The following is a 19,595-nucleotide window of genomic DNA, read 5'->3' as shown; positions in this document are numbered from 1 at the left end:
TTCACAGTCAACAAGCAAACACAAAAGAACAATCGATCTTCAAGATCACAAGGCAGGCGCTGCTCAAAATAGACAGGAAGCTCTAATTTAGCATCAAGAACTCGCTCTCGGAAACACTTTGGGATAACCCCATGATTAAATATAGAGGGAAGACCCTCGACATGCATACATGGAAAAAACTAGGACTCTGATTTAGGAGATGCTAGTGGACCAGTAACATTGTCAAACACAATATAAAGCAGATATTACATTTCCTATCATCCTTTAAAAAACATGGATTTTCATTTCACATTAATGTGCTCTTCCACTGGACTGAAGCAAACATTATTTACATTTTAACTTTAAGTATAGCCAAACTACAAACCTACATAAACAGATTTATTTTTCATTTAAAAAAAAGCACAGTAAAGGGCTGTATTTGTACCCACAAGGATTTAAAAACTCGCGAGCAACGATAAACACCTTACCAGAGCAAAGTAATACATTTGCTCTTCAACAAAGATGAAAAGATTTTCTTTTCCATTTTGAAAAATATATGTATTCACATACTTGATGGTCACAAGAACATTAATGTAATGTTATTAAATAAGCATGAGGTAACAAGACTCCAGCCACTTCATTGCTACAACGGTACAGGAGTAGTGACCGAAAGGATGAATGCACCCTTATATAACTGGTCAAGAATCTAGACTAGATTCATTTTCTTCATTTTCCTCAGCTGCATCGAGTGCACCACTGCAAGTGCTATCTTGGTTAACTGCGGATTGATTCAGTTCTTCCTCTCCTCCAGTGAAATTATGAGACACTTCCTCCTCCTCCTCTTCTTCCTCTGCCTCACCATCATCCTCTGCATCCATCTCGAATACTCTGACATGGCGGAGATTGGAACTAAGCTGAAAACAGAAAGCAGGAGTCAAAGAATTAATAAATGTACCAGTGAGCTCATACAAATATGTACCACTGAGCTCTCATCAGACAGGATTGCGAATTAGAATATTTGAGTAAGACGAAATCAAAATATTAAGACCCACATACTTGTTTGAAGTTCAAATTATAGGTTTAGTCTAGTTTATAAAATAAGCACCAAAATGTTGCGCACATCTAACTCGACACAGTGACATACAACCCAGGCAGAATTTGATCCAAACAGTGCTGAAAGTAAACAAAACCTTAAACAGTGGTATTAAGTATAGGTGCAACGGCGCCACATAGAATACTCACACAAGATATTTTAAATGAGCAAAACTCATGTAACGGTGCTAAAAGGCGAGGAGAACCACCAGAGTCCCCAGGACATGCCTCTGCCCACAAGAAAAAATAGCACTCCTCAGCACTCGTTTATCAATGGTTAAATTTTCATAAGTACGTAATATATGTAGTGTTGGATTTGGGCCTTTTTGGCAGGTTCACTCTTAAACTTTTTGCCTTTAGCCTCTGGCATAGTAGTAGTGATTTTAGGCCTCTGCGCCCTTTAGCACTGTGGCTCAGTGTAAAGTGCGTGCGCACTCTGAGTGTGTGTGGTGAGAGTGGCCTGCCCTCCCATAGGAATGCATGGGGGATATGTGTGTCCATGGTAGTTCCTGATATGTGGGGAGTGCAGGGGTGAGTTTGGTATGTGCGAACTCGTGAGAATAAATGCTGGCAATGGTGTGCGCAGATTTATTGTGTCTAGTGGAGAAGTGCCACTTTTAGAAGTTGGCATTCCTGTGTGCTGTGAGATGTGAACTCCCCGTCTGGCTTGTGAGTGACAGGGGCTGGCTGGTGTGCTTGGCTCTAGGAGCCAGGGTGAGTCTGCCCGGTGGTGAATAGGGAGATCTGCATGTAGATGGGAGGGAGGAGTGCACCTGGGACCTGGATAGGGCTGTGCCTTCCTTCCACAATACTGGCTCCACCTCCTGTGGTGCGTCTGATGTCCCTGGCCTGTCTTCTGAATAGAGAGGGGAGCTGAGCAAAACAAAGTGCTCCAGAACCAGTTGCATCTGGTTCTCCCCTTGCCTGCACCTTTGATAACAAAGGATTTTGTGGGATAAGAAGGGGCTGTGATCCCATGTAAAATGTTCTTGGATCCTAATTTCTGCAGGGCGTGCTGCTGCTGGGTCCCAGGAGGACTTGCCAGGAGGACTGCCTCCCTGGGCCCAGCTATGCCCTGGAAACCTTTTGCCTTTCTTCCCAAACCCAAGACCTTCTGCAGCATGGGAGCGCTTAATTCTACTTTAAAAATGCCAGCCTGGTGAGCACTTTATTTTCCCTTAAGGAGTACTTTTCCTTCTCCTTGCAGCGCTGGGCTGCGCACCGTGGCTGATAGGGAATCTCCATTGAAGGGATTCCCCCCTCCTCCTGCTTATTTTATTATTTCTAGTGCGCAGGTGCCCATCCTGCGTCTTCGTTTTTTTATATAATTAAGTTGGGTGCCCACCCTGCTTATTTGTGTTCCTTAGCGGGTGCCCACTCCGCATGCCAGTTTTATTTTTTTTATTTTCGAGGGAGCCCACCCCTCATTTGCCCCGAAAGATCACCGCCGCGGCACCGAGGCCGAGCTTGAGCTGAGGAAGAGGGAGCCCCTGACGTTATCCTGGTGCTGCGCTGGGATCAGCCCCAGCCGACAGAGACTCCCGCCGCATCACGGGTGTGGAGCGCAGGGATTGGATACCTGTAGGGCTTACCCATGCTCTATTCAGGGAAGCCCCGCGCCGAGGAGGAAGTGCGCTTGATCAGCGAGGCTCCCCTAACGAAGGGAGAGCCCCGCAGCCTAGGAAGATCAAAAGCGGAGGGGGCTCGAGGCACATTGTCGGTGCCAGCCCAAGCCGCACTTGAGGAAAAAATACAGCGCCGGCGGAGAGGAAGCAGCCCGGGGAGTAGGGGCTTCCTTAATAGTGTAGGTGCTTTCGAGGCACATTGCCAGTGCTTGGGGGCATCCTGAGCGGACCCATCGTTGCGGGCCGCTCCAGCGCAATTACCACAACATTTATTTAAAGGGCCACAGTGGGGGGCCAGAGGGGCCCTTGTTCTTTCCCCTGAGGGCCCCAGTGCTAGTGGGCATGTGTATTTTAAGGGCCCCGTGTGGCTCTAATGCTTTATGGGGCATAGAGAACTTCAGAGCCTACGTGGCTCCAACACAGCGCATATTTGTTTTCAGAGACAGATGGCTCCCACATGTGCAGTATTCATTTACAGAAGCCCCGTGGGGCTCCAGCACATGCCCAAGATGTTTTTAGAGCCTAGAGGGCTCCAACATGGGCTATATTTATTCTAAAGGGCCGGGTCCTTTCCCCGCAGTTCATTAGGGGACACATGTTTATTTTTAGAGCCCCGTGGCTCCAACATTTGCGCAATTTGTTTTAACCCCTTCGACACTCATGACGAGCTCAGCTCGTCATGATATAGCCCTCTCATACACTCATGACGAGCTGAGCTCGTCATGAACAATGGGATATGAGAAGAAGCAGCACAGCAGGGGAAAACCATTAGCAGCGATGGTGTTAAGGGCCTCAGAGCCCATGCCGCATTTTCCCTACTTCCCAGCTGCCCAGCAAGTAGTGGGCAGCTGCACCGTTTAGGTCTTTCATTTTAGGGGGACATGTTTTTAACTCAGAAGTGAGACGCACTCCTTCACCCTACCTCTGCTTGCACAGCTGAGCAGCACTTACCGCCAGTTGCAACGTTTAGGCACTTCATTTAAGATTCCCAGCTGCCCAGCAAGTAGTGGGCAGCTACAGCGTTTAGGTTTGCACAGTGGTGCATCTTTGACTTTCGCTGCATTAGGCAGCGCACCCTGACTTTGGACAGAGGGCATTTGAGCCCCTTAGAGATGGCCAGTTGGCCCAGGGGACTATTAGGTTTGTAGGGCGCAAGGCCCTAGCGTGCTTTTTATAGGTGCTAGGAAATGTAATGTTTGTAGTATGTTTTATGCACCTTGATTTATGCTCATAGATGTGCTTTTATGCTTATTAGGTTTTACCTACTGTCTGATGTTTTTTTTCTCTACTGTGGTCTGGGTTTGATTTATTCCCTACTGCAGGGTCTGTTATTAAGTTTATTTCCTGATGCAAGTTATGTTTAGGAGTTGTGGTCTACTATATTTAGACTTATGAAGTTGGCGCAGAATAGAGTTCTCGCCTTATGTGATACTGTACCAGTTATGATTTATGTTACAGGTTGACGCTGAGTATGGTGTCTGCCAGTGATTACTGGCTGTGTTATATGTTCCTGATATATCCTTAATTTGACTATTCTTTACAAAGTGCTAATTCTGACAGTGGCTCACCTGGCCCTGTCATGTGTAAATAATCCCCTGTAAATATTGCCCGTGCCAAGTTGGCACAATGTATATTGTGTGATTACTATCGGATGTGTTTTATTATAACACAAAGGCTATTTTTATATATATATATAACCTTGTGTGGAGTTTCCTTTATGTGGTGTGCCTAGTGTGTTACTGTGTGTGCTGTGCAAATGCTTTACACATCGCCGAGATAAGCCTATCTGCTCGTGCCAAGCTACCAAGGGGGTGAGCAGGGGGTATCTTTGGCGTGTAACTCCCTTTCCCCGACTAGAGTGGTAGTCTCTGCCTGGCTTTGGTGCAAGCCTTAGCCAACCAGAGATCCCCATTTCTAACATGTAGTCTGCAAAATAATAAACACAGTTTTCTTTTCTTTCATCTAAGTTGTTCTGTTTAATTTACGTAGATGTTCCAAACTGCACCCAACAGCCAACATGTGTTTCGTCGCAACCGGGAGGTCGTCAAGCGACTTCCTCAAGGCTGTCTCTTCCGTGTGAAATAATTTATTTTGTGGTGATATTTCCAACCCGCAGTGGGTTTCTGTTATGACGGCGTCAACGTTCTATATCACAAGTCCGCTATGCAGTCATTCTTCAGACCGCTAAATCCAAAGCTTTCTGTCTCCTCAGCGTACTCTGCTTCACAACGAACATGTCCCGTCGCTGAGGAGATAGAAAGCGTTAGATAAACGTGTGCTAAGGAGTGCTATTTGTTTTTGAGTTCTTAAAGTAAGAGATCATCAAACTTATTAGTAGTGAAGCACACACCATGGTATACTAATCTTGCGTCTTCCACCTTAAGCACCACTAAGAGACATAATTGCTAAACTATATTGCTTAATGATTAATGCAGTCTTGCAGGTAGCAATGCAAACCGGCTTGATAAAATATGAAACCATAAAAATAAAAATAAAAACAATTTCTGGCTATCACTGAAATCTATGATTGAGTTTTGACCGTGACCAGGGAAAGCTATGTGAAAGCAACCTGAAGAACATGCTATTTCAATATAAATTAAGAGGTGGCAACAGATGACTAAACAGTTTACTGCACTGATTTTGAGAAGGCCAGGGGACTGGCAGGAAGTGATGCTTTGCCAAAAACAGGACCTTCAGAGCAAGCGTGTGACGGAGTTCCAGTGGAAGTGTACAGGGAGCAAACATCAACAGATACGAACAAGCTTTCACAGATAATACACACATGAGGGGGCAGAATTAACCCACACAGGATCACTGGGAGATCTATTATTAGGTCGAGCTCTGCAAGACCTGTTATATCTGTTTAGTTGGGTTTTGGCACACCCACCACTTCCCATTAGTTGTTATCTGTAGCATTCAGAAATGGTGATTTGCTATTCGTGCTTTGTTGTAAATGGCCCTCCTTTGTGTGCTTGGCTCACTCCCTGAAAATTTCACTAAGAGAATATTTAGGTTGGCCATCACACTGTACAGTTGTGATGGCCCTTCCTTCTTTCTCCCGACTGGGCATTGCAGCCTTCTTTTCTAGGTGGAGCCTCGTATTCAGGTTGCGTTTGAGTGCTTGTTCAGCTCCTTGCACAGTACGATGGCCCACCTCCCATATGCGCATCGCAGCCTCAGAGTTCCTTCTAGTTCTCTTCAACTATGTTAGGTAAGAGAACAGAAGGCACAAAGATAAGGCAGCAGCGGGCGAGGGCAAATCGGGACAAGGGAGCGTGTCCCCGCTGGGCAAGTTATGTTATACCACACTCCTCTTAGTGTGAGCCGAAGACACTGCTGCACAACAGAGACGCATCCTTTTACCCTTTCAGAACGGCTAGACTACCCCCCATGAATGGTTGGAACAGGGTGATTTGCTAGCTCGTGCATGGTGCGCCATGTGACCCCTGAGTTTTTGCATGTTGTTGGAGCTGTTTTGGTGCCTGTTGTAGTTAGCGCTGCTCCTCACAAGCTCTTCTTCAATGCGCTGCCTCCTCGTAGCTCCGGATAGCGTTCTCCCTGGTAGGTGAAGTCAGGAACCCGGGCGTAGACTGTGTTTCCTACCAGGAGAGTGGGGGCGGTGGGGCGACGGCTCAAAGTCTCCCACATGTATCTGGGTGAGCAGAGGCGGCAGAGTTTCACGTGCCCCCCTTTTTCTGGCTCTAACAGGCACTTACTTTCCTGCAGCATGCTCGGCTGCTTCAGCTGGTTTATTGTTTCCCACAGCGGGGTAGCCAGCATGGATTGTTCCTTTAAATTAAATATTTTTAAACGTGCACCCAGCATCTCTCGATTACGTTGGTCTCGCCGTGGCAGTGAGACATCACTCAAAAAAAGAAAAGAACAAGTGCGCCTATGCAGCTGCACTTAGATCTCACAGCTGTTGTTGTTTTTTAGGGCACATGTGTGTCACCGTTAATTTTGCCCAATCAAGCTGTAGTTTGTTTTCTGTGCCTGCTGAGACACCGTGCTCTTCAGCCTGAGCAGGTAGCACGACGCACTGCAAGGTGTTCTTGTGACCGGCGCGAATTGGGGCAGAGCCCTATCACATGGCTGTCCCTCGCTCTTATCTCCCATGTTAAGGTCACACATCAGTTCCAGTACTAGGCCGTTATTTTGTGAGATTGACACCTGAGTGTCAAAATTCTTTAACTTTTGGTACCTTGACATCTCTCGGTACATTTGCGGGTGGGGGGGTTGTAACATGTTCAGTGAGGAACACACATAAGACCCAGGCTACATACACACAAATTGACACCAGTCCGGTATTATCGCTGCCCTACTGAAGAATTCAGGTTAGAGGCCAACGTCGGTGTTGAGTAAATAGGGCAATGCATTGCCGGTCAATATGTGTACTTTCCCATGTGCGATGACGTACCCTGCTGCTGCTCTCCTTTTAGATGAGGCAGGACTGCTGCTGGAGCAGCTTCAGGCCATCCATCAAATCAAGTGCTGATCTCTATGTCCGACTGGGACGGAGTGGTTACACACCTACAAACTGATGTCTGCGGAAAGCTGGGGCTGCTAATCCTCACAAAGGGCTGGAGTACAAGTGAAGTGTTGATCACCCAACCTACCTGGATAGGGCTCTTCTTGTCTGAAACCAGATGACCACATGAAGAACAGATCACACACATTTACGAACTTATACTTCGTCTGCGAGACCAATCTTGAACTTATCATTATTCGAGAACATAGACCATTTGTTATGACACTGACTGGGTTTTCTCAAAACAAAGATTTGAATCACGACAGCCATGATGAAATTAAAGCCCTGAAGAAGTCCGGTAATGGACAAAACGCATTGGCTATCCGTTTTTAAAAAGAAATCTGAATAAAGAACTTATTTTAAACCGAACTGCCTTCATGTGACTTCTCTTGGGAAAACAACTGATCATCTATGAATTGCTTGTAACATGACTATTTCGAAGAACATCAATAAACATTGTGACAAACACTTGAAGGGTGCAGGGAAATTCTTGTGTATACTATTTTAAATGACTGATATTTCAAGCACATCACTAGCATTTATGAATGACAAAGGTCACCCGTTCTTTATAAATAAAAATGTTTACAGACGCTTTTGTTCCGAACATGTCATGTTAAAAGCTTTCTCAGTTACATAATTTGAATAGTAAACATCTGAGCTGTAGACAAATGTTACCAAGAGAGTCAACCTAGATCCACATATGTGTTTGTCTACATCAGTGAGTTTTGTTTACAATATGCCATATTGTGCTAATTTGTGCAGGATCAAACAGCGCAGCAAAAGCTCTCTCAGTGACTCTTAACAATTTCCACCAATTAGTTTCTTTTTCATTTCAACCGCCTCGTGAAATTTCAGTATGTGCCTTTTCTATCAATGTTTAACATTGCTGAGGCTAGTGCCTTTGCTTGGGTGGTGGGGAGTTATATGGCGGCCTCTAAATATCTGACATGTGCACCATTCACTCATTTGAAACCAGGAAAGTAGCAGTCTGTCTGTAGGTCACATGATGTAGGCAGGTATTGCAACTTGTGTCTTTGGGATGGCCTACAAACCGAATTAGTATTTAATTTTCGATGTCTGTGCAGTCTGTAGAGAATTATAGATCTTTTTAGATTGTGCTTTTATCAGTCAGGGTTGATAATATTTACATCACACAACCACTCCTCAGAGCGTTTCCTCTGCACCTCGAGCTGATAAACAATCCTATCTATCTGCAGGGTTCTCGGGGGCCTGCACCTCGAGGAGAGAGGGAATGGTGAACAAGCTGCCACATCACATCTCCTGGTGGAAATTGCGCCATTTAAGCAATGCTTTTGAGGAGATGAGAGGCCGTGCTTTCTGAAAGCACATTGTACCGACCGCTGCGAAGGCGGAGGAGCATCACCCCACTGCTCAAAAGGAAAAATAAAATAATAACGTATTGTTATTATAATTTTATTTGTCCTATGGCAGTCAGTGGCTTGCGGACGGGGCTGGTCAGAGCAGGGGCAGGAGAGGTTGAACAGCCTAAGTGTGTATGTTGAGATTCCACACTGGAGAAGGTGGAGCTCTTGGTGGAATTATTCTTTTAAGTCCTTCCATAAAAGCTTTGATCGCTGGAACTCGAAACAAAGACAGTAATGTCTGGGCTGCGAATTTGGCCAACGTCATTTCACCTTACTTTCTGAATGCCCAAAATTTGACCATACTGGGTGATTTAAATCTCCATTTGGAGGACACATCAAATAGCACGGTTGTCAACCTTCTGGAAGATTTGACTACTCTTAGCATGACACTGCGGAATGAGGGTCCTACTCACCAAGCTGGCCATTTGCTGGACCCCATAATATCCAACTTACAGGAACTAAAATGGTTGAAAACCGACCCCATTTGTTGGTCGGACCATTTTTTAACCCATTTTAGCATTACCCCTACTGACTCTAAGCCGTCACTTTCTGCTCGGCCCCCAATTCTTATGAGAAATTGGAAAAGGTTAGACCTGTCCGAGTTGCAGAATGCACTAAAAATTCACCCCCCCGGCTGGAGAGAGCAGTCGATATCTGTTTGCCCGTTACTAAGTGCAGAGGCAATGTTTATCGCCCTCCAGCCCCTTGGTACAACGATGAATTAAAGCTAGAAAAAACCAAGTGTAAGGCATTAGAGCGGAAGTGGCGCAAACACTACGATCCTTTAAAAAAGGAAATTTATCGTAGTGCCAGAAACCTCTACCACAGAGCCTGCACTAGAGCCAAGGCTTGCTACATAACTGAGACTATCAACACAGCCGCAAACAAAGCACGGACTCTTTTTAACACTGTTAAGGAACTGGCCGGAGCAAATTCTATGGCGGCCGCACCTCCCCTGACCCCTCAAAAATGTCAAAATCTTGCCACGTATTTTGTGGAAAAGATAGAGAATATTATTGCCAATATTAATCCTCTGATGAGGGATGACGGGGAAGTTCCGTCCCCACCTTTGGTAAATCAAACAGGACCACGGCTTGACTCTTGGCCACTTATTTCCTTGGACATTCTGAAATCCTTAGCTGCGTCCATTAAATCAGGCTCTCCCTGTGATCCTCTCCCTATTAACATCCTGAGGCAGCTGGACGATTCAGCCCTGGGGACTATTGCTGATACATTAAATGCCTCCATTCATCTGGCAACTGTTCCAGTGGCTTGGAAGCATGCCATGGTCAGCCCTCTATTGAAAAAGCCGGCGGCTGATCCTGAGGTGCTGGCCAATTACCGCCCAATTTCCCTGTTACCTGCGTTCTCTAAGATCTTAGAGAAGCACATTCACGGTGTACGCTCAATATACACGGAGAACAATAATCTACTCCATTTTACTCAGTCAGGTTTTAGGGCAGGCCATTCCACCGAGTCCGCCCTCTTGGGAGTCACCGAAAGATATGGGGACTTTTGGATGAGGGGCAAACGGTTGCTCTTGTCTTACTTGATCTTAGTGCGGCCTTCGACACCATCTCACACAACAGACTACTTGCTAGGCTGAGTGATGATGGTGTCGGAGGGAAAGCGCTTGACTGGATCGCGTCCTACTTGAGCAACCGGACGTTTCAGATCTCGTCCTCGCAAGCTCAGTCAGACACCTTTCTGTCTCCACATGGCGTGCCTCAGGGCTCAATCTTGAGCCCGCTGTTTTTTAATCTGTATCTCCGCCCACTCGCCGATCTAGCTGAGCGAGTTGGCCTAGAACTTATGTCTTATGCGGATGATTCGCAGATTATTTTTTCTCTCACCAACTCAAAGCCTTCATCCCCCTCTGCGTTGAAAACAGGCCTTCAGGAAGTCTTCAGCTGGGTGTCAACTAATCAGCTGAAGCTTAACGGGGAGAAGACGGAGATTCTTCTCCTAGGGAAAAAGAGAGATCTATGGCAGGATACCCATTGGCCGCCCTCCCTGGGTGCTTTCCCCTGCCCGGCCACTCAAGTCAGAAACTTAGGGGTATGCATTGATGACTCTTTATCAATGAAACAGCAGGTAAACAAAGTAGCTGGTACGTGCTTCACCATCCTGAAATGGTTACGGAAGATCATCTGGATGCTGCCTATGGATACCCAGAAGACCGTAGTCAATGCACTGATTACATCTAGGCTTGACTACGGTAACATCTTATACCTGGGCTCCAATTTAGCTGTGATTAGGCGGCTCCAACTGGTCCAAAATTCCGCCGCCAGGCTGCTATGTAAGATCCCTAGGACAGCTAGGATATCAAAGCACCTAAAGGACCTGCACTGGCTTAGGGTTGAGAACCGGGTCCGGTTCAAAGCATTGACCTACATGTTTAGGATCAAGGCAGGGACCGCACCAAAGTACCTGCAGAATCTGGTTAGGCCCTACGTTCCTGAACGAAACCTCCGCTCTTCAAATGGAGCCAACTTTGTGGTTCCTAGATTTAAACTGGCCCGTATGGGGGGAAAGTCTTTCTCCCATCTGGGACCAGTTCTTTGGAACTCTTTGCCTTTAGCCCTGCGTAAGGAGGTAAATCTCGCCAGTTTTAAGAAAGGTGTAAAAACCTGGCTCTTTGATAAATAATTGCAGGCTTCTAATAGGTTGTTTTTCTGCGCTTTCGGTGTTTCTCAGCTCTCACATCTTTTGCGCCGGGAAACCCTTTGTGGGTATCTGCGCGCATTATACGTGCAAAAAAATAAATAAAAAATAAATAAATAAGACAAATGTTGTCTGTTTTGCAGGTAGGCCGCTATGGTAGCTAGATGTAATCTTATGGATGTATATGCTAGGTTACATTTTTGTAGATGAAAAAGATAATAGATGATGTTTTGAATGGAAGCATCCAGTGGGTCAATTTTGTTCTGTGAGCAATAAATGACAAACCTATTCCATTGTGCTGCATAGCATGTCTTTGTTGTAGGACGTCTAGCTTCTTTGATAACATTCATAAAGTCTTGTGGATTAAGGTAGCCGAACTCTAGGAGCCTGATTGCAAGGTTGAGCTGATTGGGATCTGGGTGTCTTATCTCTCCATGGTTCTGAGTGAGAAGCTTGGGTGAGAAGTGCTGCTTTTGATGTGGCACTACTGATAGTTCTAACAGAGTTGTGAACCATGGTTGCCTTGCCCATGTTGGAGCAACTAGGATCATTGTGAGGAAATGCTGTTGGTGTTTCCTCACTAGTAAGCGTAAGCAAATTTGCCCGACCAATTCATCCATAGCGTATTGCCTTTGGACAATGGGTGTGGATACCTAGATGCGAAGCTTGGGCATTTTGGTGTGTGGTGAACAGATCTATGTCTGGATGTCCCCACATGTGGAAGAATGGAAGAAGAACTTGAGGATGACGTTCCCATTCGTGGATCTGTTGTGTTTGACGGCTGAGCATATCCGCTATTTGATTGTGTACTCCTTGTTAGTGTTCTGCTAGGAGGTGTATCTTCCATGGAATAGCCCATCTCCAGATGCTCTGTGCTATTTAAAAAAAACACATTTTTAAACATATTTATAGAGCGCGCAGCTACTCAGATGAGTGTCCCAGCGCTAGCGGAGGCAAAGATAGTAGAAAAGGGCTGAGCGAAGGGGGTAGGGCCAGAGTTACTGCTTAAACAGCCATGTCTTCAGTAATTTCTTAAAGTGCAGAATATTTGGCGCTTGTCTGACTGTTAAAGGAAGTTTATTCCAAAGGTGCGCAACCTGAACTTGGAAGAAGCGTCCGCCCAAACGGGCACGATTGAATTTAGGCACACTCAGCCGATGTTGGTGAGATGACCTTAGGGATAACTGGAGAGAGTGTGTCCCCCCTGTTTTTGTATGTAATACATTGCTGTCATGTTGTCTGTACCGATTAGGACAGCTTTGCCTAGCAGTTGCGGTTGAAAAGACTCCAACGCTAGAGAGATTGCCAACAATTCCAGGTAGATGATGTGGACTTGTTTTTGTTGAGAGGTCCATAAACCTTGAACGGTATGGTTTTGGAGATGTGCTCCCCAGCCGGTGAGCGATGCATCTGTTGTTAGCACTATCTGTGGGACAGGCTCGAGGAACAACCACCCATTGGAAAGGGTTTTTGTGGTCCACCACTGCAGAGAGCGAGGGGTGCGGTCGTCCACCAACACCAAATCTGTTAGTTGACCATGAGCCTGGTTCCACTGACGTGCTAGACACTCTTGAAATGGGCGCATTTGCAATCTTGCATGAGGGACGAGAAAAATGCAAGATGTCATTATTCCTATTAGCTGCATGAACACTCTTGCTGGCAGTGAGTGTTGTGGTTGAAATGTTTGAACTAGGATTTGTATAGCATTTATCCTACAGGATTGGGATATGCTAGGGCTGTGGAAGTATTAACTGTAGCCCCTAGATATTTTTGCATTGTGGACGATTGGAGATGGGATTTTCTTAGATTTATTGTGAATCCCAGGCTGAAGCAACTGTATTGTCTGGAGTGTGTGTTGAACACAGCTGTAGTGGGAGTTTGCCTTTATGAGCCAATCGTCTAGGTACGGGAAGATCTGGATTTGTTGTCTTCTGAGATGGGCTGCAACCACCGCAAGACATTTGGTGAAAACCCTGGGTGCAGTAGTGACTCCAAATGGGAGCACTTTGATCTGGTAGTGTTGACCATCTACCACAAACCTGAGAATTTCCTGTGAGCGGGATGTATGGGAATGTGGAAGTAGGCGTCCTTTAAATCAAGAGTGGACAGAAAGCCGCCTTGCTGTAGTAGTGGAAGCACTTGTTATAAAGTGACCATGTGGAAGTGGTCTGATTGACTGTAAAAGTTGAGCGTTCTGAGGTCCAGTATAAGCCAGAGAGAGACGTACTTTTTTGGGATTAGAAAATAAAGGAAATAGACTCCTGTGCCCTGATAAAGCAGAGGAACTGGCTCTATGGCATCCTTTTGTAACACTGCTAAGACCTCCTGTTTGAGGAGCGTCAGGTGTTCTAATGACATTTGACGCTGTCTTGGAGGAATGTTGGGGGGTGTAGAAGTGAGTTCCAGGCAATAACTATACTGGATGATCTGTTTTACCCACTTGTCTGTTGTGATGGAATTCCAGACAGGTAGGTTCTGTGAGAGGCGTCCCCGACAGTAGTGGGTTGATCGGGGGGAAGTGTAGGGAAGTCACTGTTTGTTATTAGGGGAGTTGCGGGTGTTATTACCTCTGCCTCTACCCTTATTGTTTTTACCTCTGTAGCCTCCTCTATTGTATCCCCTAGAAAAGGAGCCCTGGTTTGGACTTTTATAGGATGAGGTGTTCTGATGGATTTGTTTTGGAACCTACTCTATAAAAAGAGGGATGAAAAGAGCCTCTGGTAGATGGTGACTGTAAGGCTACCATAGACTTTGCGGTCTCAGTGTCTTTTTTAATCTTTTCTAAAGATGCGTCGACTGAAGGGCCAAAGAGTTGCTCTTGATCAAATGGTTGATTTAGAATGGTATTTTGTACCTCTTGTTTAAACCAGATACCCTGAGCCAGGCGTGTCTGCGTAGCAAAACACGGGTATTTATTACACGTGACGCAGTATCTGCTGCGTCAAGCGCACATTTGATGGAAGTATTGGTTAAGAGTTTCCCTTCTTGTATAAGGTCATTGGCTTTGTGCTTATATTCTTGAGGTAGATATTGAATGAGCTGTTCTAGCTCATCATAGCGGGCTCTATCGTATCATGCTAGAAGGGCTTGTATGTTTGCTACTCTCCATGAATTTGCAGCTGGAGACGCCATACGTTTACCTGACGCCTCTAATAATTTAGATTCTTTGTCAGGAGGTGGTGTGTCACCTGACCCTTGGAAGTTTGCCCTTTTGCGTGTATTGGCAACCACTGGTGAATCTAAGGGAAGTTGGCCCTTGATGTATATAGGGTCAGATGCTTTATATTTTTGTCTACTCTGAGGTTAAGAACCCTAGCTCTACCTGGGTCTGTGAACATATTAGGTGCTTGTCTAAGAAGGCCTTGTAACATGGGTAAGACTTGAGTAGATGTTGGTGGTTGGGCAAAAGTCTCCAATAGAAAATCCTCTTCTACAGGGTCTGAATGAAGTTTGACCTTGTGGTAAGTAGCTGCCCTATTGATTAGCTGGGCAAAATCCACTTTGTCATCTGGTGAGGATGGATAGATCAGGATCAGTATATTAATCAATCAAGAATTTGTAGAGCGCACTACTTACCCGTGAGGGTCTCAAGTCGCTGGGGGGAAAAAAGGGCAGGGCGCTACTGGACGAACAGCCAGGTCTTGAGTAGCCTTCTGAAGGTCAGCAGGTCATGGGTCTGCCGTAGGATCAGTGGGAGGGTGTTTCAGGTCTTGGCGGCGAGGTGGGAGAAGGATCTGCCACCGGTGGTTAATCTTCGGATGCGAGGGACGGTGGCGAGGGCGAGGTCGGCGGAATGGAGCTGGCGGTTGGGGATGTAGAAGAAGAGCCGTCTGTTGAGGTAGGCTGGACCGGTCTTGTGGAGTGCCTTGTGTGCGTGGATGAGGAGCTTGAAGGAAATCCTCTTGTTAACGGGGAGCCAGTGCAGGTTTCTCAGGTGGGGGGTGATGTGGCTGTGGCGTGGTATGTTAAGGATCAGGCGTGCAGAGGCGTTTTGAATGTGTTGCAGTCGTTTGATGAGCTTGGCCGGGGCTCCCATGTAGAGGGCGTTTCTATAGTCGAGTATGCTACTGACGAGGGCCTGGGTGACTGTTCTTCTTGTTTCTGTCAGGATCCACCTGTAGATCTTGCGGAGCATGCGGAGGTTGTTGAAGCAGGAGGAGTAGACTGCGTTAACTTGCTTGGTCATGGAGAGTGTTGAGTCGAGGATGACTCCCAGATTGCGTGCGTGGTCGGTGGGTGTAGGGGCTGCTCCCAGTGCCGTAGGCCACCAGGAGTCGTCCCAGGCTTGTCAGTGTTCAGCTTCAGTCGGCTGATCTTCATCCAGTCGGCGACAGACTTCATTCCTTCGTGGAGGTTGGATTTGGCGGTGAGGGGGACCTTAGTGAGGGAGAGGATCAGTTGAGTGTCTTTGGCGTAGGAGATTATGTTGAGGTCGTGCTGTCGGGCGACTTGTGCGAGCGGGGCCATGTAGATGTTGAACAGTGTCAGGCTGAGGGATGATCCCTGGGGTACGCCGCAAATGTTCTTGGAGGCTTCAGATCGGAATGTGTGGGGGGGGGGGGGGGAGGGGGGGGCCTGGAGGAGGCGGACGCTCTGGGTTCTGCCGGAGAGGAAGGAGGTGGTCCATTCCAGGGACTTGTCTCGGATCCCTGCGTCGTGGAGGCGTGTGCGCAGTGTGCGGTGAAAGACTGTGTTGAAGGCAGCAGAGAGGTCCAGGAGGATGAGGGCCACGGTCTCACTGTTGTCCAGAAGGGTCCTGATGTCATCGGTGGCGGCGATGAGGGCAGTCTTGATGCTGTGGTTGCTGCGGAAGCCAGCCTGGGATGGGTCCAGGATGCCATGGGTCTGGTTCCTGTGGTGAATCATCAGGATCTAATGGCATTACGTCTTTATCCAGTTGCCTATTGCCCATCCACATGTGAATGGTCACTATCCTTAGGGTTAAGTGGTCGTGAAGTGTTAGTAGCTATATGAATCTTCTTTGGAGGAACTGGAGCCTTTGACAAAAGTTCTGATTTCTCTTTGTAGGTAGCTTGGTGAACATGTGACCCGTCTTTGGGTGACTAAAGATGGTAGTCTGTTTTGGATCGGGAAAAGAAGAGCTCTTCGGGATCGATAGGTTTGCTTGGCGTCGAACATTTCTCTTTGGAAACAGTTTTGGATGTTTTGGGACATTGTCCGATACAGCATCCTTCTCTGGTTCCGAAGCTTTCGGTGCCTTGTCCTTTAATGTTCTTGGCTCTAAAGTTTTGGTGCCGAGGTTTTGTCGGTGTGCTTCGGGACGAGGTTTTATCTGGCTGCTTTGGTGCCGATGCTTTATCCGGCCGCTTAGGTGCAAATGATTTATCGGGCTGCTTCGGTGCCGAGGGATCTTTTTTAGATTTCGGTGCCAAATGTTTTCCCAGTGCCTGTGGAAGAGGACATGGCAACTCTGACGACTGAGCTTTCAGTACCAAAGGTGGTTTCTCAGTACCGGATGGTTGGCTCGAGCCAGATGGCTTTATTTTGTGCTTTGGTGCCGGACCTGGGGGAGGGGCGTTCAAAGTTTTTGTACAGTGTGAACCTGAGCCCTAAGGCGAAGGTGTTACCGGAGTCATCGGTATGGGCTTGGTCGGGGTTGGGGTCTCAGTACTCACGTCTCTTTGAGCCGGGGTGATGTCAACTTCAGCGTTGGAGAAGTCTACTTCAGAGTCTGGAACCCCTTCTTGTTCTGGCTCCGGAAGGTTATCAGGACCTGGATGGAAGATGCCCGGAATGGAACATTTGCCTGGGTGCATGTCGCGCCGTCAAACTCGACGATCCCAGATGGTCTTTTTCGACTTGAATGAGAGGCAAGCATCACAATCGTCCCCTCGATGTTCTGGAGAGACGCACAGAGGATGCAGGTCAGAGTGTGGAAACTTAGCACCACACTCTGGACATTTCTTAAATGGAGTCCATTCCATCGACGCCCGTCTCTATCGGCGCAGGTAGGCCCAAAGGCCTGAATTGAGGATCGTAGGCATCTAGGTTTAATCAAAAGTTGTCAAGAGCAGCAAGTTACACCTGAACCCAATGGCGGAAAAAACAATCTAACAATGGAGCTGAAGCCCATGCGCACTGTCGACCGAGTCGCCAACCTCCTGACTACAAGACTTCTTCGAAGAAAAAAACAACATGCAAACATCCCAGCCCAACACCAGATGGCGATCTATGCATAGTGTACAATCTGCAGCTCATATGCCTCGAACATGTTTTGTATTGAAGCATCTAGTGGATGATCTGATTGTTGTTACAATAAACAAGAAATCTTTTCCACTTTGCTGCGTAGCATGCTCTTGAGGTAGGGTGTCTAGCCTCTTTGATACCATTCATACAGTCTGGCGGAAGATTAGCCAAACTCCAGGATTTCAGGTGCCAAATCGCAAGGTTGAGCGGAATGGGACCTGGATGTCTTATCTCTCCATGGTTCTGAGTAAGGAACAGGGGGGGGGGGGGGGGGGGGTGTAGTTTTTGGTGGGGAACTACTGATAGTTCCAATAGAGTTGTGAACCAGTCTTGTTGGGCCCACGTGGAAGCAACTAAGATAAGCGTCAGGGTGTGTTGTTTGAGTTTCCGAACCACTAATGGAATGAATGGGAGAGGTAGAAAAGCGTAAGCAAATATCCATGACCAATTCATCCATAGTGCATTGCCTTTGAACAATGGGTGTGGATGCATGGACGCAAAGTTTGGGCATTTTGAGTTTAGGTAGGTGGTGAACAGGTCTATGTCCGAGAAGCCCTACATTTGGAAGAATGGGAGGAGAACTTGAGGGTGAAGTTCCTGTTTGTGTATCTGCTGGCGTTGACGACTGAGCAGATCCGCAACTTGGTTGTGTACTCTTGGAAGATGTTATGCAAGGAGATATAACTTTTGAGGTATGGCCCATTTCCAGATGCTCTGTGCTATCTGACAGCTGTAGAGAGTGCGCCCCCCCTGTTTTTGTATTTAGTACATGGCGGTCATGTTGTCTGTGCGAACCAGGACATCTTTGCGTACTAGATGAAGTTGAAAGCCTTTCAATGCTAGAAAAATTGCTAGCAGTTCTAGATGGTTTATGTGGAGTTGTTTTTGTTGCAGAGTCCACATGCCCTGAATGTTATTTTTGGCCATATGTGCTCCTCAACCAGTGAGGGATAAATCTGCCGTTATCACTATACATGGAACCAGATCGGGAAATGGACGTCCCTTGGAAAGGTTTTGTTTGTTCGACCACTGCAGAGAGCGATGAGTACGGCCATCTAGCAACACCAGATCTGGTAACTGACCTTGAGCCTGGTTTCACTAACGTGCTAAGCATTCCTGTAGGGGGCACATTTAAAGTCTTGCATTGGAACGATTAAGATGCAAGAAGCCATCATTCAGATTAGTTGCATGAACACTCTGGCTGGTAGTGAGTGCTGAGGCTGAAACTGTGAAATTCGAGCTTGCAATTTGCGAATCCTGGCTGGGTTAGGGTACGCTAGAGCTTTGCAGGTGTCTATTGTGGCCCCTAGATACTCTTGCGCGTTGGAAGGTTGGTGGTGAGACTTGGTGAGGTTTACGGTGAACCCCAAGTTGTGAAGCAAATGGACTGTCCTTAGAGTGTGTTGTATGCAACTTTGCTGTGATCTGGCTTTTATCAGCTAGTCGTCTAGGTAAGGGTGCAGTCTTCTTTGATGAGCTGTGACTACTGCGAGGTACTTGGTGAAAACCCTAGGTGCCGCAGTTACTCCGACTGGGAGGATGTACAATTGGTAATGTTGTCCGTCCACTACAAATCTGAGATATCTTCTGTGAGCAGGGTGAATGGAAATATGGAAATAGGCGTCCTTTAGGTCTAGAGTGGATAGAAACTCGCCGTGCTGAAGTAGTGGGAGCACCTGTTGGTGTGACCATGTGGAAGTGGTCCGACTGTATGTAGAAAGGTTCAGCTGTCTGAGGTCTAGTATAGGCCTGAGAGAGCTGTCCTTTTGGGAATTAAGAAATACAGGAAGGCTACCCCGGTCCCTTGATGTATTAACGGAACAGGTTCTATAGCATGTTTTTGTAACAGAGATAGAACTTCTTGTTTTAAGTAAGCAAGATGTTCCGGTGACATTGCATGTACTCTTGGAGGAATATTTGGTGGAGTGTTCGTAAGCTCCAGCAAGTAACCATGTTGACTAAGTTGTAGTACCCACTTGTCTGAGGTGAATGAATTCCAGACAGGAAAGAATTGGGAGAGACGTCCCCCGACAGGAGCGGGATGATCAGGGGTAGAGGAGGGAAGTCATTTTTTGTTTGTGGGGGAAGAGCGTGTGGAATTTTCTCTTTTTCGTC

At 46.8% G+C, this 19,595-nt stretch overlaps 1 protein-coding gene across 1 annotated transcript in view; it reads right to left on the bottom strand.

Moving 5' to 3' along the window:
- Positions 1 to 361: 361 nt before the first annotated feature.
- Positions 362 to 19,595, bottom strand: part of ANAPC4 (anaphase promoting complex subunit 4) — a 410,841-nt gene continuing 391,607 nt past the window's right edge. The window contains exon 28 of the mRNA XM_086964012.1: positions 362 to 893. Within this exon, the coding sequence (XP_086820138.1) occupies positions 678 to 893 (216 nt within the window). The 3' untranslated portion in view covers positions 362 to 677. The remainder of the gene's footprint in view (positions 894 to 19,595) is intronic.

This window comes from Lissotriton vulgaris, chromosome 3_2 (assembly GCF_964263255.1).
Source record: "Lissotriton vulgaris chromosome 3_2, aLisVul1.2, whole genome shotgun sequence".
Taxonomy (NCBI): Eukaryota; Metazoa; Chordata; class Amphibia; order Caudata; family Salamandridae; genus Lissotriton; species Lissotriton vulgaris.
Note: the sequence above shows the minus strand (reverse complement) of the source record. Positions and strands in the feature narration are given on the sequence as shown.